This window comes from Mytilinidion resinicola, assembly GCF_010093595.1.
Source record: "Mytilinidion resinicola strain CBS 304.34 unplaced genomic scaffold BDZ99scaffold_13, whole genome shotgun sequence".
In the NCBI taxonomy this organism is placed as follows: Eukaryota; Fungi; Ascomycota; class Dothideomycetes; order Mytilinidiales; family Mytilinidiaceae; genus Mytilinidion; species Mytilinidion resinicola.
In genome coordinates this window covers 1,346,250-1,370,191 of record NW_022985449.1, presented here as the reverse complement: position 1 = coordinate 1,370,191, position 23,942 = coordinate 1,346,250, and the positions used below count along the sequence as shown (strand labels likewise).

At 51.8% G+C, this 23,942-nt stretch overlaps 9 protein-coding genes across 9 annotated transcripts; 4 read left to right on the top strand and 5 right to left on the bottom strand.

Annotated features, from left to right (window-relative positions):
* The first annotated feature begins 97 nt into the window (after nt 1-97).
* BDZ99DRAFT_572922 (fatty acid/sphingolipid desaturase) lies at nt 98-2,375 on the top strand. Its single transcript, XM_033728246.1, has 2 exons — nt 98-580; nt 630-2,375. Exons 1-2 carry the CDS (start codon nt 360-362, stop codon nt 2,128-2,130), a joined length of 1,722 nt encoding a protein of 573 aa, XP_033575017.1. The 5' UTR covers nt 98-359; the 3' UTR covers nt 2,131-2,375.
* Nucleotides 2,376-3,357: 982 nt separating this feature from the next.
* Nucleotides 3,358-3,780, bottom strand: BDZ99DRAFT_500317 (uncharacterized protein; the record flags this gene model as incomplete). Its single annotated transcript, XM_033723712.1, has 1 exon — nt 3,358-3,780. One exon carries the CDS (start codon nt 3,778-3,780, stop codon nt 3,358-3,360), a length of 423 nt encoding a protein of 140 aa, XP_033575016.1.
* Nucleotides 3,781-4,024: 244 nt separating this feature from the next.
* Nucleotides 4,025-5,746, bottom strand: BDZ99DRAFT_447196 (mitochondrial protein import protein MAS5). The gene is made up of 3 exons (XM_033717998.1): nt 5,527-5,746; nt 5,338-5,426; nt 4,025-5,222 (listed from the first exon to the last, which is right to left on the bottom strand). The coding sequence occupies exons 1-3, from the start codon at nt 5,596-5,598 to the stop codon at nt 4,151-4,153; spliced, it is 1,233 nt and encodes a 410-aa protein (XP_033575015.1). The 5' UTR covers nt 5,599-5,746; the 3' UTR covers nt 4,025-4,150.
* A 111-nt stretch (nt 5,747-5,857) lies between these two features.
* BDZ99DRAFT_464945 (nucleic acid-binding protein) lies at nt 5,858-6,883 on the top strand. Its single transcript, XM_033720440.1, has 2 exons — nt 5,858-6,167; nt 6,221-6,883. The coding sequence occupies exons 1-2, from the start codon at nt 6,051-6,053 to the stop codon at nt 6,719-6,721; spliced, it is 618 nt and encodes a 205-aa protein (XP_033575014.1). The 5' UTR covers nt 5,858-6,050; the 3' UTR covers nt 6,722-6,883.
* BDZ99DRAFT_420829 (kinase-like protein) lies at nt 6,871-8,676 on the bottom strand. Its single transcript, XM_033716934.1, has 3 exons — nt 8,386-8,676; nt 8,287-8,313; nt 6,871-8,239 (listed from the first exon to the last, which is right to left on the bottom strand). Exons 1-3 carry the CDS (start codon nt 8,666-8,668, stop codon nt 7,155-7,157), a joined length of 1,395 nt encoding a protein of 464 aa, XP_033575013.1. The 5' UTR covers nt 8,669-8,676; the 3' UTR covers nt 6,871-7,154.
* A 197-nt stretch (nt 8,677-8,873) lies between these two features.
* BDZ99DRAFT_447186 (uncharacterized protein) lies at nt 8,874-13,185 on the top strand (the record flags this gene model as incomplete). Its single annotated transcript, XM_033717997.1, has 4 exons — nt 8,874-9,699; nt 9,748-10,013; nt 10,067-12,568; nt 12,631-13,185. 4 exons carry the CDS (start codon nt 8,874-8,876, stop codon nt 12,799-12,801), a joined length of 3,765 nt encoding a protein of 1,254 aa, XP_033575012.1. The 3' UTR covers nt 12,802-13,185.
* Nucleotides 13,186-14,262: 1,077 nt separating this feature from the next.
* BDZ99DRAFT_391571 (uncharacterized protein) lies at nt 14,263-15,413 on the bottom strand (the record flags this gene model as incomplete). The annotated part of the gene is made up of 4 exons (XM_033715735.1): nt 14,263-14,444; nt 14,501-14,856; nt 14,914-15,014; nt 15,066-15,413. The coding sequence occupies 4 exons, from the start codon at nt 15,411-15,413 to the stop codon at nt 14,263-14,265; spliced, it is 987 nt and encodes a 328-aa protein (XP_033575011.1).
* Nucleotides 15,414-16,808: 1,395 nt separating this feature from the next.
* Nucleotides 16,809-18,572, bottom strand: BDZ99DRAFT_71997 (uncharacterized protein). The gene is made up of 2 exons (XM_033728847.1): nt 18,324-18,572; nt 16,809-18,266 (listed from the first exon to the last, which is right to left on the bottom strand). Exons 1-2 carry the CDS (start codon nt 18,433-18,435, stop codon nt 16,882-16,884), a joined length of 1,497 nt encoding a protein of 498 aa, XP_033575010.1. The 5' UTR covers nt 18,436-18,572; the 3' UTR covers nt 16,809-16,881.
* A 2,377-nt stretch (nt 18,573-20,949) lies between these two features.
* Nucleotides 20,950-22,984, top strand: BDZ99DRAFT_391824 (uncharacterized protein; the record flags this gene model as incomplete). The annotated part of the gene is made up of 2 exons (XM_033715751.1): nt 20,950-21,240; nt 21,293-22,984. Coding segments are annotated over 2 exons (1,983 nt in total), but the record flags the coding sequence as incomplete, so codon positions are not given.
* Nucleotides 22,985-23,942: the final 958 nt, after the last annotated feature.

Below are 23,942 nucleotides of genomic sequence, written 5' to 3'. Positions count from 1 at the left end.
CGACATTGTGGATTAAAGTTGCTCCTCGAGCTATGGAGTCGGCTAAACAGAACATGAAGCTTTGACACGCCGTGACGCCCTAACTAGCTCCCCAACAGTGACCGTCTTCTGAGTGGCCAGCGTATGGGCGGTATCTGCTTCTCGCTATTTTGATCGTCTTGGGCTCGTCCACCGCTCCCATCCCGGTCTCTTCCCCACTTGTTAAAGCTCCTTTGCTTTCCTACGAAATACAGCATGGTCCCTCGATTCCACCCCCAACTGCTCGAGCAAGACACACCTCACCGCTCGAGCCAGCAGAGCTCCTACAAAAGTCTCACCGCTTGAGCCCTCTTACCCTCCGCACAACCCCATACGCCCCCATGGCCTCCAGAAATGCATCGTCGCGGCCTCAGCCCCAATCGACCCGCAAATCCCAAATAGTAGGAAGACGTCAAGTCGAGGCTCTCATTGCTAATGGGCATTCCATTGTCATAGTTGACAGTAAAGTCTTGAAGGTGGACGCATGGATACCATATCACCCTGGCGGAGACAAAGCCATTGCGCATATGGTCGGACGGGATGCTACGGATGAGGTTGATCGGTACGTACCAGCACCATTCATGCTGTAGCACTTGCTGATATCTATCCAGCTTCCACTCCAAGGAAACCAGAGCAGGCATGGAACAATATCAGATTGGCCGCGTCGAGGGATTATGGGTCAACTTTCTCCCTCCCATCCAAGGCGGGAAATTCAGGACTCTGGAAAAATCGGACCTTGTGGAGCACGACAGTGCTTTAGAAGTCACATCTGAGCAAGATACCTCAAGCACACCATCGTCTGCGGACTCATCCCCGATATTCGACCCAGCCGATCAGCCGTCAGCTTCAGTTCGGCGACGAAATGTTGGCGACATCCGTATGAGCCGAACGTCCTCAACTTCTTCGATCTCTTCCACCGGTTTGGACGACAGCGCGCAGAAGCCAACGATGTCGGTCATGGATGCTCGCACGCAACGAGAAATTGACCTTGACAAGTCCCTATACCCCTCATTAGACCCAGCCACCCAGGCAGATGTTGTCGAAAAATACCGAAAGCTGGAAAAGCGGATTGAAGCGGAGAACCTCTATCAATGTCGATACTCTTCTTACGCCATTGAAGGTGTTCGATACATCCTCTTTTTCTCCCTATTCGTCCTTTTTCTCAGTTGGGGCTGGTACATACCAAGTGCTTTTTTCCTTGGTACCCTATGGCATCAACTATCCTTCACTGTCCATGATGCAGGTCACGCGGGCATCACTCACAACTTCACGGCCGACACAGTCATCGGCATGCTCATTGCAGACTACTGCGGCGGACTCAGCATAGGATGGTGGAAGTTCAACCACAACGTTCACCATTTAGTGACGAACTCGACCGAACACGACCCCGATATCCAGCACATGCCGTTCTTTGCAATATCGCATAAATTCTTTGGGTCGCTGACCTCAAGCTATTACGAAAGAATCATGACGTATGACGCATTTGCCAAATTTATGATTAGATATCAAGACTACCTCTACTACCTCATCCTTTCCTTCGGACGCTTCAACCTCTACAGACTCAGCTGGCTATATCTGCTATCCGGCCAAGGACCTCGCAAGGGTAAAGCTTGGTGGCATCGCTATTTCGAGATAGTGGGCCAGGTATTCTTTTGGACTTGGTACGGGTATATTGTTGTATACAAGACTATCCCCGGCGGATGGAACAAGCTCGCATTTGTCATGATCAGCCACATGATCACGATGCCGCTACATTGTCAGATTACGCTCAGTCACTTCGCCATGAGCACGGCCGACCTGGGAACCACCGAATCCTTCCCGCAGAAGATGCTGAGGACAACCATGGACGTAGATTGCCCACAGTGGCTAGACTTCTTCCATGGAGGCCTTCAATACCAGGCGATCCACCACCTATTCCCCCGAATGCCTCGCCACAACCTTAGGCGCACCCAGGAATTGGTGCGGGAGTTCTGCAAAGAGGCAAATATCCCCTATGCGACGTATGGTTTTATCGACGGAAACAAGGTCGTTATTGGGAAGTTAGGCGATGTCAGTCGACAGGCTGCTATCCTAGCTGAGTGCCAGCGCACAATTGCTAGAGGGGATCACTGATGGAAGTGTGTGAATGAATGTCGACATGGTGCTGAGAGAAATCTTGACTTGGGCATGATTTACTGCCAACCAAGTCATATCAATCTTAGCCAGTGCAAAGTAAGAGGTAGAAGTCTAAATTCTTCAAATAAATTCAATGGTCTAAAAGTCCCGGGCCGCTCCCGTGGTAGAAGTGTATCTGCATGTAGTTACTGTGTGATTCCGTCTCTCACCTCACCCGCATTATAAGCCTTCGCTACCTCTCTACATCTACTCATGCATTCATTAATATTCTCCCAACCGTTTTCTAACATATCTCTACCGCTACAATCCGAACATGCGCCGTATGTATGAGAGACGGAGCACCGCATCCCCCCCCTCTAAGTCGTCGACGCGTCGGAAGCTCAACTCCATAACCCCTCTGAAAATACTACTTGTTTATATGAATCACGTCCCAGTGTTAGATCTAGGCTACAAGGTGAGGTTGTTAAGCTATTCACACAAAGGCTGAACAGCGACTAGAAGCTCGAAAATCCTCCTTCCCGGCGGCGGCAAAACAAAATTGCGAGTCTCCTCTTTTGGCAACTCTTGGCAGCTCGCGTGGGTTTCCAAAAGTGTGGAGTACGCAACCCCCCCTCTAACTTAACGATTTGGAGTAGGGTCTCCTCCAAAACTTATTCAAAAATACTACTTGGTGGTGCGAGTGACGTCCCGGTGTCAAATTCATGCTAGCTTGTGTGGTTGTTGAGCTATCTGCAAAAAGGCTCAAAGACGGCGGGCGGCTGGAAAATCCTCGTTCGGCAAAACGAAGTTGCGGAATTCCTCTTTCGGCAACTCTTGGCAAGCCGTGAGGGCTTCCGAAAGTGCGGAGTATTAACCACCCTCTAACTTCACTGCTTGGACTAACGTCTTGTCCCAAAGTTCTTCCAACCCTCGCAATGTTGATACCCTCCAAACGGGCCTCAAGACGGTCACTCTCATTTTTGGCCACGACATATATAATTCACTCCCTCGACCCGTCTAGACCGTATCCTTTCGCGACAGACTGAGTCCGAACCAAACCTCTCCTTCAAATTAGAACCGAAGATCTATCTCCAGCCTGCGCGAACCCTCCTTACACCAGCAGCTACTTCAAGCTCACGTTCACCTCACATTCCCCCCTCCCATAATCTCATAAACACCCATATCGCCATATCAAAAAGAACCAAACACCCGACTCCCTCCCCCAATCTAACCCATCTAACCCCCCTACCTCCCCCTCCCAATATCCAAATGCACAACCCCAACCTCCCACCCCCTCCCCCTCAACTCCCTCGCCATCCTCTCCACAAAACTCACGCTGCGATGCGTCCCGCTCCCGCAGCTCACCCCCAGCGCTACCGGGGCTCCATGCCACACCGCATCCTCCACCATCCGCCGCCCCGCCTCGTAGATCTGCCGTATGCGCGGACACTGGAACACGTAGCGGCGGCACTCGGCGTCCAGCCCCGTCATGGTCGCGCAGATGTCGCGCGGCGGCACGCGGCAGCGCGAGACGTCGAGGAGGGAGAGCACGGGGACGCGGAAGTGCGCGCTGAAGGGCGTGTGGTGGGGCGTGTGGGCGCTGGCGTAGGTGAAGAGGAGGAGGCGGGGCCGCGGGCGGCGGCGGGGGGGTGGGTTGAAGCCGTACATGTGTGGGTTCGTGGTTTTTGGTGTCGGTTGGAGATGGGTTCTTTGTAGGCTTGGATTGGAGGTTACAAGATGTGTTTGTGGGGGTTTTTTTAAATGGGTTTTGCAAAGGGCTGTGTGAGGAAGGTTAGAGATAGGTACTAGAATCTTACACCGCTTGAATGGTTTGGTCGCGTGGTGATGTGGTAGACGTGTGCATGACTGGCATTACACGTTTCGGTATTGGACAGCTGTGTGTGAAAGTCATATTAACCAGTCGCTGTCATTGATGGGAGCATGGAAAACTCAGAAGCTATACATCTCCATATTCAAGTAAGAAAGGTCATGAAATGGATATTCGGAAGCCATATATTACAGCGCTGAAACAGGAAATCTACAACTCATCATGAGCAGGCCTCCCGCTGTCCTTGTGCAAGTCTATTTTCCCCTTCTTTTTTCGCCCCTTTTCCCAGACAGCCCAGAACTCCTTCTCCATGGATTTTTCCATTTGATCCGGTAATACAACCACGTATTCGACGTGCAGTGAGCCAAATGCCTCTTCAACGCCATCCGGTAGCTCCTGGTGCCATATTGGCATGCCCTCGTTCTTGACCACTTCCACAGTATTTGGCTGCACAACCTCCCCTCGTTTCCGGGAAACCTGCACGATATGGCCGTCCAGGTGTGTGAGATTTCGCGTCCAGTCGCCCATCCACGCTTCCCGCAGACTGAGCACCTCGCGCCAGAACAGATCGTGCCCTCTCCTCCTGAACCACGTCCCATCTGTTTTGTCCGCCTCCTCTGTCCCTAGTTCCGCAGGCTGCTCATGAAGATGCACGATAAGGTCTCCAGCGACCCAATCCGGGCTCTCATCCGCCTCGTTATCGTACGTGAGCCGCACGCCCTTCGGCATCCCCTTCTCAATATTAAGCTCATGTGTCTCCGGCTCCCTGACCACCTTCGAACCCCCACACACCGGACACGGATGCTTAATCTTCTGGCCCCTCCCGCCACAAGCATCGCACATACTCTGCACCTGCTGGAACAAGCCCGGCGCCAGCTGCTGCCGTCTTATCACCAACCCCCTGCCCCCACAAACATTGCACGTCTCGACCTCCCCGTCCGCGCTGCCCGTCCCCTCGCACTCGGAGCAAATCGCCTGCTTCTCAATCGTGAACTGCGTGCTCTTGCCGTTGTAGAAGTCGCGCAGCGGCATCGAAATGCGGACCTCCATGTTGGGCCCGCGGCGCTCGGCGTGCTGGTGCCCGAAGTGGCCGCTGCCGCCGAAGAAGCGCGAGAACAGGTCGAAGGGGTCGTGGTGCTGGCCCGGCCGCCCGCCGCCGCGCTTGTGCTGCTCTATGCCTTCATGCCCGTATTGGTCGTAGATGCGGCGCTGTTCTTCGTCGACGAGGACTTCGTATGCGTCGGCGACGGCGACGAATTTGTCGTGGGCGCTTGAGTCACCTCTAGGGGGTATGTCAGATGGGGGTTCGGGGGTTCACGGTGTTATCGAGTGCTTGGAGGGGGATTGGGGGTAGTTGGAGGTGGGGCGAGGTAGACCGGTGGGGAGGTGGGACGTACGGGTTCTTGTCGGGGTGGTATTGCTTGCTTAGTCGGCGGTATGCCTTCTTGATCTCGCGTTCTGAAGCAATTTTTTCTATGCCCAGGAGCTATAATGAGGTCAGAATGAGCATACGAGCGGTTTCGTAGAAACTGAGTATAAAGAGATGGTATGGGATAGATAGTAGGGTTCCAAGAGCTGTAGCATACCTTATAGAAGTCTTCCGCGCAAAGGACTACTGGTAAGAGGCAGACCAGCAGCAATGCTAGCCGCAGCAGCATCGTGACGGGGCTCAGACAGGTTGAAAAGAATGATAAGAACAGTAAATGCGGGGTTTTGTGAAATTTAGGGACAAGTTGCTACATGAACGACATCAAACCAAGAGTGATGAAGGCGCGAGAAGAGGCGAAAGGGAAGGTTGCGGGATCGTGGCCAGTTCCAGTGAATTGGTTTCGAAAACGACAGATGTCACTTGGGACGGCGCGGACTTTCTTCGGCAACGCGGGCAGGGGTCGATTTATCCTCACCTCCGCGATTGTTCGCGGAACGGCATTGAGACCGTCATCGAGTCAATTCCGCACTCTGGTCCTCTGAATTCCCAATCTCCTGGATTCAGAGTCTCCTCCTATCACTCTTCATTTCAACTCTTCATATCCTAGAGTCCCGGCACTCTCAAACCCCTCCCGAAGCTCCCCATACACCCACATCTCAACCGCATCATCAAATGGCCACCATGGCCCCCCCACTCGCCTCGCGCCAAATAACCGGCGTCGTCGTCTCGGCAGGCAAGATGCAAAAAGCCGTCAAGGTCCAAATCGCCCAGCAAGAATGGAACAAGAAGATCCGAAAAGTGCCTCATCCCCACCCCCCCAACCCTTCCCACCATACTAATCACTGTCTCAGCACTTCGCCTCCTCAACAACCCACCTCGTCTCCGACCCCAACTCCTCCCTCCGCGAAGGCGACGTCGTCCGCATCGCCTCCGGCTTCCGCACCTCGCGCAACATCCGCCACGTCGTCGCCGCCATCATCGCGCCCTTCGGCCCCCCCGTCGAAGCGCGCCCGCCCGTGCCTACAGCCGCGGAGCTCCTAGCTATACGCGCGCAGAAGAGGATCGAGAAGGATGTGCGGCAGGCGGCGAGGGGTAGGGCAGCGAGTGCGGCGCGGGTAAAGGAGGCGGAGGCGCGGGGGCTGCCATTACCGAGTTTAGAGGAGGCGACCCGGAAGATTAAGGCATTGGCGGAGCAGGAGAGGGCGCGGGCGATGAAGGGGCAGCCGGCGGTGCGGAGTGGGTTGTCTGCGAAGGAGAAGAGGATGGAGAAGCGGAACTTGACGGATGGGGAGAGGGCGGCTATTAGGACGCAGAGAGAGAAGGAAGCGGCTGGGAAGGGGGCGGAGAGTTGAAGGGGATGTAGAGGAATTCATAGAGGGCGTTGATGACTTCTGATATGAGAGGTGACCTGTATGATACCGGAGGGCTGGCATTTTGGTGCATAGGAGAACTCGCGTATTGTATCTCAGATGTAATTGTAAAAATGTAAAATCGATAACGAATGGCTTTCAATTATCCTATATCGCGCTCTGCTAAAGCTTTTGATAACTTAAATTCTTTAGTCAAAATGTAAGGGTATCTTAGTAATACAATATGTCCGCTGAATGCACCAGATGAACAGAAACAGACCACGCAAATGCCAGTATCTACAAGCTGCAATGCACCATAACAACATTGAACTCCAGCCATGCTCGTGGTATCTCTGAACCGAAACCTCCTATGCGCCAACCGAAAGGCCATCCCATACATGATGCGTGCGCGGTACGCCTTGAATTGAATTCCGTCTTATGATTCGACAAGCTCAGCCATGTCTTCGTCTTCATCCGTCTCCTCTCCAGCGGTTTCCTCTCCGAGGATTGCGAGAAAGGGGTCGTTTAGGGCATCGTCAGCCGTCATACGTTTCTTGGGGTCACACTCTAGCAGCTTTTCCATGAACACCAGCGCCTCCCTTTCTTCCCCAACCATCCTGATCTTCTCGCCGTTGTCGTGTTTGCCATGGCGGTTTGTGCACCAGAGAATGATCTTCTCAAAGCCATGACCGCTCTCGGTATAGCTTGGGATGTTGGTTTCAAACACCTGGCCGTGAAGGAGAGATGTCTCCTTCATCTTCTTCCTCCCGAAGATGTTGGTGATTTCGAGCAGTGCATCAATATCATCAGCACTGTGGAAGAAAGGGAAACGACGGGAGAGAAACGTCAGTAGGATTACACCTGCACTCCACATGTCTAGTGCCGTGGTCTGCGCAGTGCATTTGAGGAGAACCTCTGGTGCTCGGAATCCACGTGTTCCAGCTCGATTGGCACGCCGGCTTCCTCTGGAATCGTTCTTTGGGTACGTGGGAATCATGTTAGGGGCGCTGGCCTGGGTGGCAGCATGAACGCTGTGCTCGATTTTGTAACGCCTCTGGTCGCTGGAAAGCTCGCATGGACAGTGGTGATGGTCGGTCCCTTCTCGCTCGGCCAACCCGAAATCGACAAGAACTCCGCGGGCCTCTACAGGGTTGTAGAGGAAATTTGTGGGCTTGATGTCGCGGTGAAGGATTCCGTGAGCGTGGACGGCACTGAGGGCAGTGAATAAACTCTGGAAGTAGCGTCTCATGTCGGAAAAGGACATGTCGCGGAAGTACTCTCGAAAATCGCGGTGCTGGAAGTACGGAAGAATGGCAATGACTTGGTCCTGGTCGCGAAATGCGGTGATCAACGGGCACACTGAATCAGAATCCTTGAGGTCGTGAAGCAGTTCCAGTTCATTGAATATCCGAATGGGACTGCTCGTGACATAGATCTTTTTGATAGCCACAAAACGAGCCTTCTTCCGGGGACCGCTTTCGACGTCCCAGTCATTGCTGTATTTGGAGTATTGGAGATCCTCTGAGAGCTGTTAGAACTGCAACGGAGATCAATGCGTCAATACATACCGGCCTTGTAAACCGTCGAAAAGGTGCCTGTGAATGTTCGTTAGCACGAGTTGCCTCCGCGCGGTGCCTGCATAACGCGGGCCAATGGAGGGGTATCACCTTCTCCGATGCGGTTGATGAGGCGGTATTTGGAGGTAATGCCCCTGAAGCTGTCCTCAAAGCGCTGGATGTCCTCAGCAACAGACTCCTCCACCTCCTCATCACTGCTATCGGACATGGTGCGGCCACTCTCTTCCAGCGGACCCCGGCTTTCGTCTGAAGCCGCGTCGCCGTCGTCGTGATGGGGGTCTTCGTCGTGGTCTTGCTGTCCCTTGAGCAGAATGTGGTTTGAGGGATGGCTGAGCTGTTCAGACTGAGTCCTAAATGTTCTTGCCTTGGCCATACTGTCCTATAAATGGTTGTTGCGGGCTGCAATTGCGGAAGTCGCGTTCGCGGTCTGCGGTTTCGCGAAACGGCGCTTGACCGCTTCGGGGCAAATCACAACACGGTGACAAACACCAAACTGTCCCCCTCTCCGCCGCGATATTCTTCATCAACACTGTGCCTTTTCTTCACTTCTACCGCTCCTTTCATGCTCTTCCGCCACCATGGACGCGCGCATCGACTTTGACATTAACGACGCGCTCAAGCACTACCTCTCGGATCCTGCTGCAATATCCACCCCCGAGGCCGCATCGGACCTGGTGGACTGCGAACACGACCCCGAATCCCTTACTGCTGCCCTTGTCAATTCCGCACTGAATCCCGTTGTCGATGCTGTCGCTGAAAATCCTGACGCGATTACGCGCAGCTCCAACTTTGATACCCTGCAATTCCTCCTCAAGTGCGCTCCCATTTCATTACCAAACGTTAAGCGTTACCTAGTAGATCCTGACTGTGCGCTGTTCCGCCTATCTAGAACTTCTTCTCAAATACCCCCAGCCGCTCTTACCAAAATCCTCGATCTTGTCGTCTCTGGTCTCTCCGCCCAAGCCGACGTAACCCACGCCGATCTTGAAGCGGACGAGCAGGAGACGATTCAGCACCATAAACAACTTCTGGAGGTGTTCGGATTCCTACTACAATGGTCGGTTACTGCAGTAGAGACAAGAGCCGCAGAGAAGTCTGCTTCTGCGCCCGCAGCGAGAGGGCGCGGCGGCAAGGGCGCAAAGTCAAAAGCTGGGGCGAACAAAGATGCAGCCTGGGACTCGTCAGCTCAGTTGCAAACTGCACTCGATGTCATGAGTAAGGTGATGAAGTTGAAACTGGCCAAGATATTCATGACTACGTCGGAGCGGGACACATTTATCAGCTTGTTCACACGCCCGGTTTACCTAGTTCTGGAGAGCGAGGCTCGTGTCAAAAACACGGCCATTCGGATGCACGCCTTCAAAGTACTGTGTATTGCAGTGAAACATCATGGACATGCTTTCGGTATTATTCCTTCCGATATCTTCCTGGCAAACGCTGACTAGCATACAGGAGCACAAACGTCCATCATACAAAACCTCTCCTACTTCGAGCACCTGTCGGAACCGATGGCGGAATTTCTTCAGATTCTAGCAGAGCAATACGACTACCCTCAGCTGACCGAAGAAGTCCTAAGGGATTTGAGCAACAAGGAGTTCAACAGCAATGATCTCAAGGGGCCCAAATCAGTATCAACTTTCGTTACCCGGATTTCCGAGCTTGTCCCTGGGCTTGTAATCAGACAAATGACATTACTTGCAAAGTTATTAGACAGCGAGGTAGGTGAATCAGAGCGTCGTTAAGCAGGTATCAGACTGACAAACTTCGATAGTCATACACTCTTCGGTGCTCCATTATTGAGGTGTGTGGCAATCTGATTACTATGCTCAGCAAACAAGAAGGTGAAGAAAGGAGCGAGAACCACAAAGGCCAGATCAACGCCTTCTTCGACGTGCTAGAGGAGCGTTTCCTCGATGTCAACCCGTACTGTCGATGCCGAGCCATTCAAGTCTTCATCAAATTATGCGATCTGGATACCAAGTACTCCAAGCGGAGACAGATGGCAGCTGAGCTAGCTGCTAGGAGTCTGGAGGACAAAAGTAGCAATGTCAGACGCAACGCCATCAAGCTGCTCGGGAAGCTAATTTCCACCCACCCATTTGGTGTTTTGCATGGTGGGCAACTCGGATTCAAGGAATGGAAGTCTCGACTGGACGTTGTTGAAGGGGAAATTGATGCTTTAACACCCCCAAAGGAGCTCCAAGAGAATACAGCAGCGAACGAGGAACCCACAGTAGACGAAACTCTTTTGGCAGACGCCACGCAGGCTGAGAACGTGGCAGCACAAGAGCCTGCTCCTATGACAGAGGAACAGAAGTTATCGGCTATGAAAAAAGCCGAGAAAGAGGCTGAAACGGCAGAAGCTCTCAACAAGTTGCATCTCACTCGGCGATACTACACTGAAGCACTTAAGTTCATCGAGGTGGTTGATGCAGCATCCCCGGTTGTCACACAGCTACTCTCGTCGAAGAACAAGAGTGAGGTCATCGAGGCTATGGACTACTTTAAGATACTCAATGAGTACGGCATCCAGAGCGCTGGGGCAGGCATCAAGAGAATGCTGCGCTTAATCTGGACCAAAGGCAACAGCGACGAAGGCAAAGGCGTTCAGACTCATCTGATCGAGTGCTACAAAGACCTTTACTTCATTGCACCCCCAGGTTTCGACACGAACAATTCCGCCAACTACATTGCCAAGAACATGATCAGTTTGACCTTCGGCAATACACCCGCGGAGCTCACATCCCTGGAACAGCTCCTCAGTACTATGATGAAGGATAAAATGATCAACGAATTGGTAATACAGAAACTCTGGCAGGTCTACGGCATTCAGAAACGGGAAATCTCAATGAGACAAAGACGAGGAGCTATCATCGTTCTGGGTATGCTTGCCCTTGCCGATCCGGATATTGTGGTCAAGGAGATGGGAATCTGCTTACGCATTGGTCTCGGTGAATTGGGACGACGAGATCTCGGACTTGCACGCTACACCTGCATTGCACTCCGCCGAATCAATGCACCAACGAGCAAGCAGACGGCAAATAAGGCGCCAGTGACGGCCAAGCTGCCAAACGACCACGCCGTGCTAGTACGACTAGCGGCTATGACTGAGGTTGTATCGGACGATCCCGAGTGGTTTGGAGTTGCCGAGCAAGCTATCAGCGCAATTTACGCTCTCTCCAAACACCCAGACACGCTATGCTCAGAGATCCTAAGGCGCAAGACAAAATTGGTGTTCCAACCTCAGAGTTTTTCAAGACCTACATCGCGTGGAGCTCTTTCGAGACCTACATCGAGTGGAGAAGGCGACGAACCAAGCCAAATGCCGTCACCACCAGCAGAGGAAGAGGAAGCGCCACAGGAGATCGAACCACCACCGAGGAAGCAGAAACCCGCCATGGCTCTCTCGCAGCTACTTTTCATTGTTGGACATGTTGCCATCAAACAGATTGTCCATCTCGAGCTTTGCGAACAGGACTTCAAGAGAAGGAAAGCAGAGAAAGAGAAGACCGCAGGAGCACGCCAGGCAACCCCTCCCCTGAACGCGTCCCCCACAAAGAAGAAGAAGAAATCCGCTGGCAAACAGGACACACCTGCACCTGAAGAACCCGATGAGCTCGATCTCATGGCTGGTACAACAGAAGATGACTTCACCGAAGCTCTAGCCCACATCCGCGAACGGGAGCTTCTCTACGGCTCCCAGTCCCTACTCTCCAACTTCGGCCCCATGGTATCAGACATTTGCTCTAACAACACAACCTACGCCGACGCAACACTCCAAGCCCAAGCCGCCCTCTGCCTCGCCAAACTCATGTGCGTGAGCTCCGAGTACTGCGAAAACAACCTCGGCCTCCTCCTCACCATCCTCGAACGCAGCAAAGACGCCGTCGTTCGTAGCAATCTCGTCGTTGCCCTCGGCGACATGGCCGTCTGCTTCAACCACCTCATCGATGAGAACACCGACTTCCTGTACCGTCGACTGAATGACGGCGACGCGAGCGTGAAGCGCACGTGTCTCATGACGCTCACGTTCTTGATCCTCGCCGGACAGGTCAAGGTCAAGGGGCAACTAGGGGAGATGGCGAAGTGTCTCGAGGACGAGGACAAGAAGATTGCGGACATGGCGCGCATGTTCTTCTCTGAGCTGGCGACGAAGGATAATGCGGTGTACAACCAGTTTGTGGATATGTTTAGTGTGTTGAGTGCGGATGGGGCATTGGATGAGGAAGCATTTAGGCGGATTGTGAAGTTCTTGAGTGGGTTTATCGAAAAGGTATGTGCAGCGCTCCCATCCCGGGTATTCATGGAGAAACTCCTGCTAACATGCACTCCTAGGATAAACACGCTAAACAGCTCGCTGCGAAGTTGGCGGCGAGACTGCCCAGAGCGGAGAGCGAGAGGCAGTGGAATGATGTTGCATACGCGTTGGGGCTGCTGCAGCATAAGGATGAGGAGATTCAGAAGCTGGTTGGGGAGGGCTTTAAGGTTGTGCATGCGGTTGCTTAAGTATGCTTCTTTCTCAGGAGTATCATGCCGGGGTAGCGGGCGTTATTGGGCGGCTCACGCATGGCCGTAATGATCACGAAGGGGGATGGGGGGCATTCTGGGTGCGGATAGGTCGGTCGGTTGGCGCTGGGATGAGATGAGGTTCTCATGTTGAAATGAATTGACAAGCCCACGTTTCCACTGTGTGTGCCCTATTCGCTGTGTTTGCTTCTAAATCTCAACAGATATCGACGGAGTGCGGAGTGTAGAGGAAGTACCCAGCATGTTTGAATGCCTGGAAAACGGTCTTGCAGGTGGCTATCCTAAAACGGGAATATGTGAGGTGGAAAACTGTAGAGTCTAGAGGAAGTAACGCCGCGTGTATACAAGCCCAGAAACGACCGCATTACGTGGATTTCCCAATACGGATGAATAATAGAGTGAAGAATCGTAGAGGGTAGAGGAAGCCACCCCGCGTAACTATAACTGTTCAACTAACTACGTTGCGTGGATTTCCTAATAGTAAGAAAGCGTAGGCTGAACATTCGTTGAGTCCAGAGCAAGTGACGCTGCGTGAATGTAACGGTAGAAGCAACTATGCTGAGTGGGTTCTAACCCATAGGCGGTTCCGCATTTCTTTTCGGCGCTGCACTGGGTATTCTAGCGTCACGTGGGCTCATCTCCAAAAGGCAGATCTTGGCAGCTCTGCACATGTGGAAAAGTATCGAGCACCGAGGAAGGGGAAACGCATTTATATACCTATCATATCAACACCTGCTGAGCGAGAGCGCTAGTGACTAAGCGTGCACGTGATGCTAATGGTTAGTGGCCTGGCGTCGAAGAGGATCTGGAAGCGGATGGAGTTTGGGGACAGGGATCTTTGCTATGAATAGGGTGTACAATTCCGGCAATACAGTAGTAGCTTTACGTTCTTCAGCACCGTGTCATGCTTGGTATGCTACTGTCATGCGTGTTTAGTGTTTTGGTGAGGCGAGAGCTAAGTGTAAAGCATACTAGGAACGGACGTTAAGTGATGTTCCTAATCTAGAGGCGGACTAAGACAAGGAAGATAGAAGGAGTCATGGAGCGGAGGTACCAAAGGAAGTAGGACTAAAAGTTGAATCGAGGTGCAGGGTTCGAAGTTCTCGTGTGGTATCATGATATCTTTTAGGGGTTCCAGGTACCAGTTTTTCAATGATCCAGGACTTTGATGGAATATATGCTACCGCATGAGACGTTCCACGTCCAAAGACACTTTTCTGATGCTACCCAGACCACCGTGTAACGCCGATAGCTATTCTACAACCGTCACCGAATTCTAACGCACCTGTCCCCATTGAAGCCGGCCTTCTGGCGTCCCAACCACGATGATTCCTAGACGAAAGGAGCCAGCTGAGTATACAATGAAGGGATACGGGCTCTGACAAGAGTGCGCGAGTGCGCTAAAGCAATCGTAGTACATGACTCATGCCACGAAAGCCACTAGAACGGTGGCAGGAAGAATGGGTAGCCACCGTTTTTCATCCTGAAGACACTCATTAGGAAGCTGTACATTCCAAAGATCACACCGCTCCATAAGAAGACAGCAAAGGATTGTGCCTTGGCGTCTGATATCCGGGGAACCTTCAATGCGAGGGAAATCGTAGCGAAAGACAGCACGCCATCTAGAGTAGTTCACAGTCAGCCAACGTCCATGCGTTCGGAATTATGAGAAACGTACAAATTGCGGCAATGATCTGGGTCTCCATGCCGAATTGGTTGCTGAACCCGCCAGCGAAGTAGCTGATGCCCCCCTTGCCATCTCCTGACACGTATGGGACCTTCCTAATGTGATTGAACATGTGTCCGCTGGTGAAAAGAAGAACTGCGATCAAGCTGAGGGCTGCCCACAGGTTGCGGTTCTGCAGAAGAGGAATCATGTAGGGAGCCGTGACGGTGACGAGCGTGATCAATCCGAGAATAGCAGTGGTCACAGAGATTATCTTAAAGTAGTTGATGGGCCGGCTGACGGCTGGTTTGGGGCCCTCAGGCAGATGTCGTGAAACCCAGGCGTGGATTGACTCGGCAGTTTGGGGTCTGCGCAGCTTATTAGTACACCAGAAATTTTGAGCAATCGAATTTGTGATTTCATACCCAGCTGTGAAGTCAAATCGAGAAGGCTGAGCGTCCGCCTTCGCGTTCGCTCCAGTGGTGGGATTGAACATGAGGATGACCGGAGCAGTTTGGAGTTGAAGCTATCGCATCACATCAGCAAGAGCGACCTCTCAAATGAAGAAGGTTCATACGGATTGGAACGTGTTCCTGCCCTCCGCAAAATCTAGTGTTCCAAAGAACACTCTGCTTTCCCCCGTCTTGTCGCCATTCGTCCAGCTCTTCGCGAGAAGCTCCCATTCCGGTTGGAACTCACGGCATAGCACGCAGCCGAACCGAGTCTCCAAAGCTGTGAGAAGCACTACGACTGCATAGTCTCTCGGTGCTTGCGTCAATTTGCTGTAGGAGGCATCGTCGAGCTTCAGAGGTGTAGAGGAGAGCGATTTGGTCCGGAAGTCCTGGTAGCGGTCTTTGGGGGCTTTCTTCGCTGCAATCGCAGTGAAAGGCAGTAGAGAAGCCGTAAGTAACTGGAGCCACCTCATTGTGGGAGAAGAAAAAGAATTCGATGTTGGTTGCTTGGCTATTGCTCCATGTTCGACATACGGTGTTGCTGTCCTTTCGCTCGCGAATTGGCGTACGTAATCACTGCCAAGACCTGTATATCTGAGGGTGTTTCCATTGGTTAAGAAAATCAAGGACTATAATCACTGTAAAGGAACAAAAGGGCAAATATGATCAAGTTTGATTTATTTCAGTCATACTATACGATTGAAGGAAATGAACTTCTGAATGGCGGGCACATGATCTCTGGACCCGACTTAAAAATGTCTCCAGCATGCGGCCCAAAGCTGGGACAACACTATCAAGGACAGATACTGATTATCCATAAGGCGGCCCAGGATTGTGAATCGAGAACAATGCCTCGCGTCGGCTGCAGCTTTCGTCGCGGGAATAAAGTCCGCTTCCCTTCGTTCGCTCTTTCCCGTTCCACCCTTGACTATACGATCCCGATCTATTTCTATTCATTCTCTGCCCTCTCTCTCCACTCTAACATGGGAAGCGTATTATTTAGCAAGCAGAATAGTAAAGTCTCTGTCCAGTAAATATTGTTTCCACGCGCAGTGTATTCCACAAGAAAATTGGAAGGAGTTGCGCAACAAAACATCCCAGAACGAGCTGGTGTATGGAATGACGTGGTTTGTATTTTGTAGATAGGCCCTTTAATTCCATGCAGTGTATTATTAAAGTGTTATAGTCAAGACACCAAGTCATCCTGCACTCATCAAAAAACTCCATGACTCGAACGAGTGAGAGCCTGTTGTTCGTGCTAAATGCGTGAAAGCGTGAATGCTCATTTCACATTCCCAATTCATAAATGCCGAGGGCCTCTTGCTCCAAACGTACATGTGCCCTATCTCCAAGCTACCCTATCCCATGTCCTATACTTTTGATTGACCGATAATAAACTCCTTGCTATGAAAAATTGCAGGCCAGATCACCTCAGATGGTCCTACCAGAGTCCAGAGTCTAGAGCGAGTCGAAGAAGAGGAAAGATGATTAAAAGAATAAAAGCTGAAGAGCCCGAGAAAGGAAGGTATCAAGTTGAGTTGTCATCGACAAAGTTGAACGCATGGCACCACTTCATGGAATCATAAAAAGCAATGATCGCATAAGAAAGTCCAACGGGCGGAGAAAGCGCAAAATGGATCGAAAAAATATGAGACCAGGTTGGCATGCAATGAATGAAGTACACTCGAATTTGTTATCATCAACACTGGAAATTAAGGTTGCCGCTAAGATCAGGGCGATTACCATCCGTCCAGCGTGGGCTCGTCGAATTAGCGTTTGGGAAATGAGCTCTTAGGGGGAGATCCGGAATGTCGTGGTTGGTAGCCTCGTAAAACTGTTGCGGCTTCCTGAACGACAAGTTCCCTATGCTCTTGACTCGCTTGGCGAGTCGTCGGGTGGGAGTTGACCGCTGGGTTGACTGCTCGGTTGATTGCTGATGCTCTAAAGACTTGACCCACGAGGGATATTGTTCGGCGGGCATATAAGAAGGCGGCCCTGGGGTAATGACGGACATATCGTCAAACGTTGGCGATCCTGGAGTTCGGTGGCCGGACTCTGGGAAGTTGATGTTTCCAATGTGGTCGGCGGTTGCCCAAAAAGGAGGGAGGCATTTTCGTCCATTACGTAGCTCATCCGATTGCAAGAAGGTTCGGTGTTGGGAGGAGGGGAATGCGTCGGTGCTCCATTACCGCGTATATTGTCCGTGTAATATGAAGTTAAGGGCGTGTCAAGGTTGGTGTGCTGCGTAATGTCCACCTCTTGTAGAAGGAATGGATCTGGTTCAAAGCTACCTTGATTATGGTGACCAATGGTGGCGAACTGCGCATGAGAGCCTAGGGCATCTGGTGTTTGTCGTTCTGTAGTAGATTGAGCTTTAGGTGGAACAAAAGTGTCTGTCAACAGCAATGCGCCTTGTCCAAGCTCGACGGCCTCCAACAAGAAGCGATTCAGAGAGCCAAACTGGTTGCACTCGAGCTGCCTTCTAAGTGCTGTGGAGGTCTCTGGAGTCCATCGCAAGCTTTTGTGATCTATATGTAACCTAGAACAGGTCTCATTGCGAATTGTCTTCCACTCATCACGAATTGACTTTTGTGCCAAAAGGTTTCGAATCTTTGTTGAGTATTCCCACTCTTCGCCTTCCAAAAAAGACTGGCATGTGGCAACGTGATTGCAACGGTCGTTCCAGTGGTACGCCACATATCCACAGCTGTTGAATCCACAGCCAAATGCCACCTTCTCTGGAAGTTGCTTGCAGGGAGATGAAGCCTCCGGGTGTTCTTTTTGATGCTTGCTGAAATCTATCTCACGGCCGAAAATTCGGAAGCATCGAGGAGCCTCACATTGCCACTCCTTCCCTGTCTCATGAAAGACACTTTCATGTTTTTTCCAGTCCGCCTTCTTTTTGAAAGTTTTTCGAAGTCCTTGCTCAGCACAAAATGTGCAGAATAAGAGCATCGTAGTCGGTTCACTTGGCTTCTTGAATTCCCTGGAGCATAAGATATCTTCGTATCCAAGTGGTCTTTGGCTTAGAGCGGCAGTTGCTGGAAGCGCTGAGGTTCCGTTGTAGGGAAGAGAACCGTTTAGGATGATCTTAGGGCCAAACCGATCAGAGCCTGGATTGAGGGGAAAGGGATGTTGAGGATGTAATTTGTGTAGGCTTTGTGAAGCGTACGATGTAGCACTACCACTTGTGTCGCAGCTCTGGCGAAACGATGGGACACTCGAGGCACTAGATGCAGGGTACCGCCCTGACAGAGATGAATCGGATCTCAGCGATGGGACCGAAATTAAAGACTCCGGCCTGGAGAGCTGAGTGTAGATGGTATCTGTTGCCTTCTTGTTAGTTATCACGTATACATTCGATTGGTCGTGGATTGACGAACGAGATGAATCGATGCGGGAGAAAATTTCACTCCATTCGCGAGCAGTGCGTCTGTTGAGCAATTCCTGGATGACATAATGTTCCTCGATTGAAAGCTCACTCGGACTAGCCATTAAGATCTATGTCGCCGATGGAGTACATGGGCCGCCAAGACGAGGACGATAAAAAGCCTTTGGGCAGAAGTTTGTGGCAGCTCTGGGTTCCGCAAGGTGAGTGGGTCCGTGTCCTGGGAAACAACAACTAGCCAGCGATTACGACGGTATGTCTGTGTACTGGCTTGGGAGAAGGCTTCACTGGTCGTGATCGCGTGGCCCCGAATTATGCGTAGTGGCCGCGGGAGGTTTAGCTACGGGGAAGGCGATCTCAATGACGAAGATGAAAGGATAGACTATAGTGAGATAGAAAAATAATGAGAGACGGAAATAAGAATGATCAAAAATGTGGAAAGACAGGACTGGCCCGGGAACGGAAGGCGGAGAGCAGAGTCGACGTTTCGAAGGGATGAAGCGATTTAAACGTCCTGTCGACATATGACAGGGACGCCTCGCCGTATTTTTCCGTTGAGATGATAACGGCGCACGGAGGGCTGCAAAATCTGTCGACCCCAAATGACTAGTCGCATCGACAAGAGCATAGTTGTCGTCGCGACGCTGCATTTCGATACGGATTGGAGGTCTGAAGCTGCGCTGGAGATGTACGGAAGGAATTAGGTAGTGGTTCCCCAACAACGTCATGGACATTTTATCGAGATCTGGGGGAGAGAGCAGGCTGGCAGGCTGCTCCCTAAAGACTGTACCACCTACATACATCGAAGAAAGAGGGCTATCCCCCCTTTGCACGAGAACTCTTTGCAATAACAACCACCCGTTCTGATGGACTCGCCATAGATCCATCAATCGTCAAAACTCTCACGTCTGGAGGCTTGAACCACAGGCTATTAACCCAAGATCGCGGCTCCTTCAAAGAGATCCATGCACATTCTACACGCCTGTGACAGGCTGCCTCACTTTCTTAATCCACCGGGGACCTCCGAACATGTCCAACTGAAACCTACGCCGCCAAATTAGAATTGAAAGCGGTGCCTAGCTCGAAACGCAAAATTCCCAAGACTGCTGGGCGTGCTGAAGATCTAAGGCCTTGGTAGCCCGCCCCGCTCACCTGCAGCGGCCCCTCCTGGCGGGATGAGCCGCTTGCCGTAGCTGGGTGTCAATGGATGCGCGTTGCCTTCTTCCAGAACCATCCTCTGCGTCCTTTCGGTCCTGTCTAGTCCCGAAGAACCCATCGGTATGTAGTCGCAAGGTTCAAGGGTTGGTAGTAAGAATCACGCCGCCGACTTACAGGAATGAACTCTTCGAATGGAAAAGCACGCTCGCACGGCACGCGCCTCTTCTCATTGTCGCGAGATTCGGGAGTCCAGGTAACGGCATCGCCGTCGCCCGCCGTACGATTTAGACGATCTCTGTCTTTCGACCATTATCATCCGTAGCTAGTCGTATTGATATCCAGCAGTTGGACGCTACTCTTTCTGCGCTATCTGAAAATGCCCCTGGCTGCGGCCCACTGTACAGCGCGTAGCCACCCCGAGAGATATCAGATGCTCTTAGTGGGTATATTACGTCTCATCAGGATGGCCGGACGTGGAGTGCCCCATTGCACGAAGATGGAGAAGCGATAAGCAACCATGATGCTCAGCAATACTGAAGACTATTTTCACTGATGTGTTCCTCGTGACATGGTTGAGAGACTCAATTACCTCCGCTTCCCAGCTGTAGTCTGCGGGTGCATACCTGATTTCCTCGTGAACATGCTTCAGTTTTTTCAGGACATCCTTCAAAATTAGGACGACCTCTCGGCACCTGGGCCGCAGTAGCGTATCGACCTGAAGTGATCAAATGATAAGATGCGTTGCGCGGTAGGAACAAAAACCAGCGAAGTGAGTCCAGAAGATCTAATTTCGTGTATTTAGTATTCATCGACAGGCAATAAGACCAAGGTTCGATGGCTCCGCCATCTCAGATCGAAACATCAGCCCTTCTTATGATAGAGGACAAGTTTACTTAAGCTTAGTGCCGAAAGGGGGGACCTGGCGGCCGGAACGGGTGACAATCCAAAAAACAGCATATGAGGCCAAGGTTCCGTAGCGACGCAGTGGGTGAGGGCGACAGGAGCGGGGTGAACAGTAGTAGAGCTCTAACTTTGTGTGCTCAGGCTCGAAAGTAGAAATGGACCTTAGTGGGGATCATTCTCAGGGAAAGAGTATTTTGCGAAGTGTCGTAACTAATCCCTGCTAAGACATGAGCATCGAAGATTTTTCTAGACATATAGAGTATTGATGAAAAAATATGATTCTGATCACATTGGAAATTGAATGGTCTTCCATGTGACTGACACGTGACCACCGGACCCGCCCCCAAGCGATTGTTTGTTGATAAATGCACTCCCGAACCACACCCTCGTTATCCACTCCACCACCCTACCGCCTCGCACCACCACCGCATATTCTGGTCTACTAACATAATTTATGGCACCCAAGATGGAGCCAGACAGCATTCCTGAAGTAATAGACGTAAGTATTTCTCTTTCAGATTCACGCGATACCCGCTCACTGACAACCCGCGCGTCTACAGCTACAACATTCGCTCCGAACCGCGAGTCTTGAATTGAATCTAGCGCGCAGCAAGCACTCCGTCGAAGTCGTCGCCAAAGATGAGAATATCCGGAAGCTCCGATTCCAGATCCAGCTGCTCGACGATGAAAACGACGATCTAAACAACAAATTGACCGACGAGGAAGCGCGTTCGGATGTATTGGAAACAGCTCTGGATGAAGCACTATCTCAGTTGGAGCAGCTCCAGTCTGAGAAAGAAGACCTTGAGAACGACATACGCGCCAAGTCCCGGGAGTTCAACAGCGTTAAGGTACGGGTCACTCATAATCGCGGGGAGGCTGCAGCACTAACACTGGACATAGGCTGAATTAAAGGCGATGGAGGGCGTTAGCACCGACTCTACGAAAGTCCTAACGGAGAAACTGGCCCTGTCTCGCGAGGTTGCTACGCTGAAACCGGAAGTGGAATACCTGCGAACCCAGGTGGAGACGAACCAGGGATTGCTTGCCGAAAAGCTCTCGCTACAACGCGAATTGACCACCTTACAAGTCGAACTCGAAAATGAAAAGCGCACATCCGCACGGGCACTGGCTAGACAGGGGAAGAGCAATGAGCAAGATGAGGAGTTGATCGCAGAATTAGAGTCCCTCCGGAAGGACCTAGGCAAGCAGAAGCGCGATCGCGAGCGGGCCGAGAAAGCCCTGCAAAAGTCCGAGGCCGCCCTAGAGAAAGCCCAGTCAGATCTCGAATCTCAGGAATTGCGACAGCAGAAGGAGTCAAGCGCAAAGGCGGACAAGGCCCTAGCTGCCGAGTTAGAAACACTTCAGAAGGATCTGGCTAAACAAAAACGCGAATGCGAACGTGCCGAGAAAGCCTTGGAGAAATCTGAACTCGCCCTAGAGAAATGCAAGTCCGATTTCCAGTCCCAGAAGCGTGCTACTGAGCTCGCGTTACAAAAGGTCGAAAGGGCCACTAACAACAGGGAAGACGATCCCCAGGTTGACGAACTACGGAAAGAATTGGCTCAGGAGAAATTAGACCGCCAGAAACAGGAGAAGGAGTTCCACAAGGCTCAGGCCCAAGCAGAGGGCCACCAGGCTGTCCTCGATGAGAAACTGAACGCTTTCCGAAACAAGCTAAAGTCAACCAAGGAGAAGCTCAAGGAAACAGAGGCCGAACTTCAGAGGCTCAAGGCTGAAGCTGCTACCCACCCGATCGTCGAAAAGCCTGCAAAGAACCCCCGCAAGCGAATGGCAGCCTCTGCCGACCCAGATGCAACTATCGGCACACCTGGCGATGGTGTTCCCATGAAGAGGACAAAACGAGCTGCTACTGCGGCTGTGGGTGACAAGTCGACCTTTTCAATCACGCCCTTCCTGAACCGCACGACAAGCATAGCACCCGATAGCCCTCCACAAGATGATCCTATAGTAGAAGAGGATGCAGACGAAGAGGCTCCCGAAGCGACTCCCTCTGCACCTCCCAAGAAAGCGACCAAGAAAGCCGCCCAGCCCAGGGTTAAGCCAATAGCAAAACCGCTTGCACCAGCAGCTTCAAGCAAAGCCAACGCAAACCCGCCTGCACGAAAGAAGGCACCCATCTCTACTCTGGAGAAGGTCACCGAAGAAGTCACCGAAGTTGCGGAGGAGAACGCGGAAAAGCCTGTTTCTGCGCCAATTACTACTATCACAGAGAACACGGAGAAGATCACGGTCCCTGCGGTTCCCGTACTTAAGCCTGCATCTCGCCCCAAGAGCAAGCCTCGAAAGTCCCTCATGTCCTTTGCTGCTTTCAATGAGGAGCCAGCCCCTGAGAAGAAGAAAAAGCGCAAGCTGGGTAGCAGTGGCCTCGGCAAGACACTGTTTGATGCTGAGGAAGACGATCTCCCCGCGAAGCCGATCCCAGGCAAGGGGCTTTTTGCAGCGCGAGCGCTTGGAAAGACCCTACTGGCTGGCAAGGGTGTCAAAGGACCGATCAGTGGGGGTTTCAAGATGATGACGGAGGATGGGTTCCAGTTCTCGCCTCTGAAGAAGGATCGGAGGACCAATAGGTAGAGTACAATCTCCGGACCTGCTTGATTATGTTTTCTAGGGGTTTCTTAGGGACGGTCTACGGAATTGGGCGGGCAAGGTGCATTGAGTTTATGTTATGGGTGGGCTCAGTTCCTGATTCTACCATTTGACGGCATGCATGTGATCGATTACGAGTCTCCATAACCATTGAGCGTTTTGCCCAGCAGCCAAGACGAAGGTTACATGCCTCAATGATCACTCTTAATTCTATCCATCATTTCAAACATTCTCTTCCCTGAGCCACTATCTCGTCTTCCGCCGCACGTTACTCCCGTAACATTATCTAACATCAGCTTCTCATCAATCCGACTGCACCAAGCCGACCTACTTCATCTTCTCCACATCATTTGCACTTTTGGATGTTACTATGCAACGTCAGCAATCTTGTGCATGCACGCTAGATATTCAAGCCCAGCCGGAACGCAGGTTAAAGAAACATTAGCACCTCTCCCAATGCATCTCTTTCCACAGTTGGCATTTAACACAAGACAACTAGTCATCTAAAGATCACTACTGCAACATGACCTGCAGCCTCGAAGTTACCACCTCGACCATTCCGAAGCCACTGACGGAGGTATTTGGGCCTAACATTGCGAGCACCAGGCGTCCTTCGTGTCATATTGGTGGCTATCGTGGCTGTGGCGCACACGTCCCGAGCTCCATTCAAGTTAGGCGATTTAAATCAAATACTGAAAACACCGGGAGGACAACAAGGCAAAGGCATCCTGATCGCAACCACGACGCTCCATTGCCGTAAACCAGTATCCGCCACAACCGGAGTCGTCGTGGTGGGCTGATCGGGACTCCGCGCCTGTGTTCCACCTGGGCGAGTATATAAATGTCTAGTTTCCGCAGGAATAAACTCACATCGTCTTCTCCCGCGAACCATTTCGACCCCTAGACCAACAATCCCTCCGCCGCCACGATGCAGCTCTTGGCC

Coding starts and splice junctions, on each gene's coding strand:
- BDZ99DRAFT_572922 (XM_033728246.1), top strand. CDS start 360: ATGGCCTCCAGAAATGCATCGTCGCGGCCTCAGCCCCAATCGACCCGC. Junction 581..629: donor GCTACGGATGAGGTTGATCG/GTACGTACCAGC, acceptor ATATCTATCCAG/CTTCCACTCCAAGGAAACCA.
- BDZ99DRAFT_447196 (XM_033717998.1), bottom strand. CDS start 5,598: ATGCTGCTGCGGCTAGCATTGCTGCTGGTCTGCCTCTTACCAGTAGTC. Junction 5,427..5,526: donor GCGCGGAAGACTTCTATAAG/GTATGCTACAGC, acceptor ACCTCATTATAG/CTCCTGGGCATAGAAAAAAT. Junction 5,223..5,337: donor TACCACCCCGACAAGAACCC/GTACGTCCCACC, acceptor CATACCCCCTAG/AGGTGACTCAAGCGCCCACG.
- BDZ99DRAFT_464945 (XM_033720440.1), top strand. CDS start 6,051: ATGGCCCCCCCACTCGCCTCGCGCCAAATAACCGGCGTCGTCGTCTCG. Junction 6,168..6,220: donor GGAACAAGAAGATCCGAAAA/GTGCCTCATCCC, acceptor TCACTGTCTCAG/CACTTCGCCTCCTCAACAAC.
- BDZ99DRAFT_420829 (XM_033716934.1), bottom strand. CDS start 8,668: ATGGCCAAGGCAAGAACATTTAGGACTCAGTCTGAACAGCTCAGCCAT. Junction 8,314..8,385: donor CATCAACCGCATCGGAGAAG/GTGATACCCCTC, acceptor GAACATTCACAG/GCACCTTTTCGACGGTTTAC. Junction 8,240..8,286: donor TTCGACGGTTTACAAGGCCG/GTATGTATTGAC, acceptor AACAGCTCTCAG/AGGATCTCCAATACTCCAAA.
- BDZ99DRAFT_71997 (XM_033728847.1), bottom strand. CDS start 18,435: ATGGCTAGTCCGAGTGAGCTTTCAATCGAGGAACATTATGTCATCCAG. Junction 18,267..18,323: donor CTCCCGCATCGATTCATCTC/GTTCGTCAATCC, acceptor AGAAGGCAACAG/ATACCATCTACACTCAGCTC.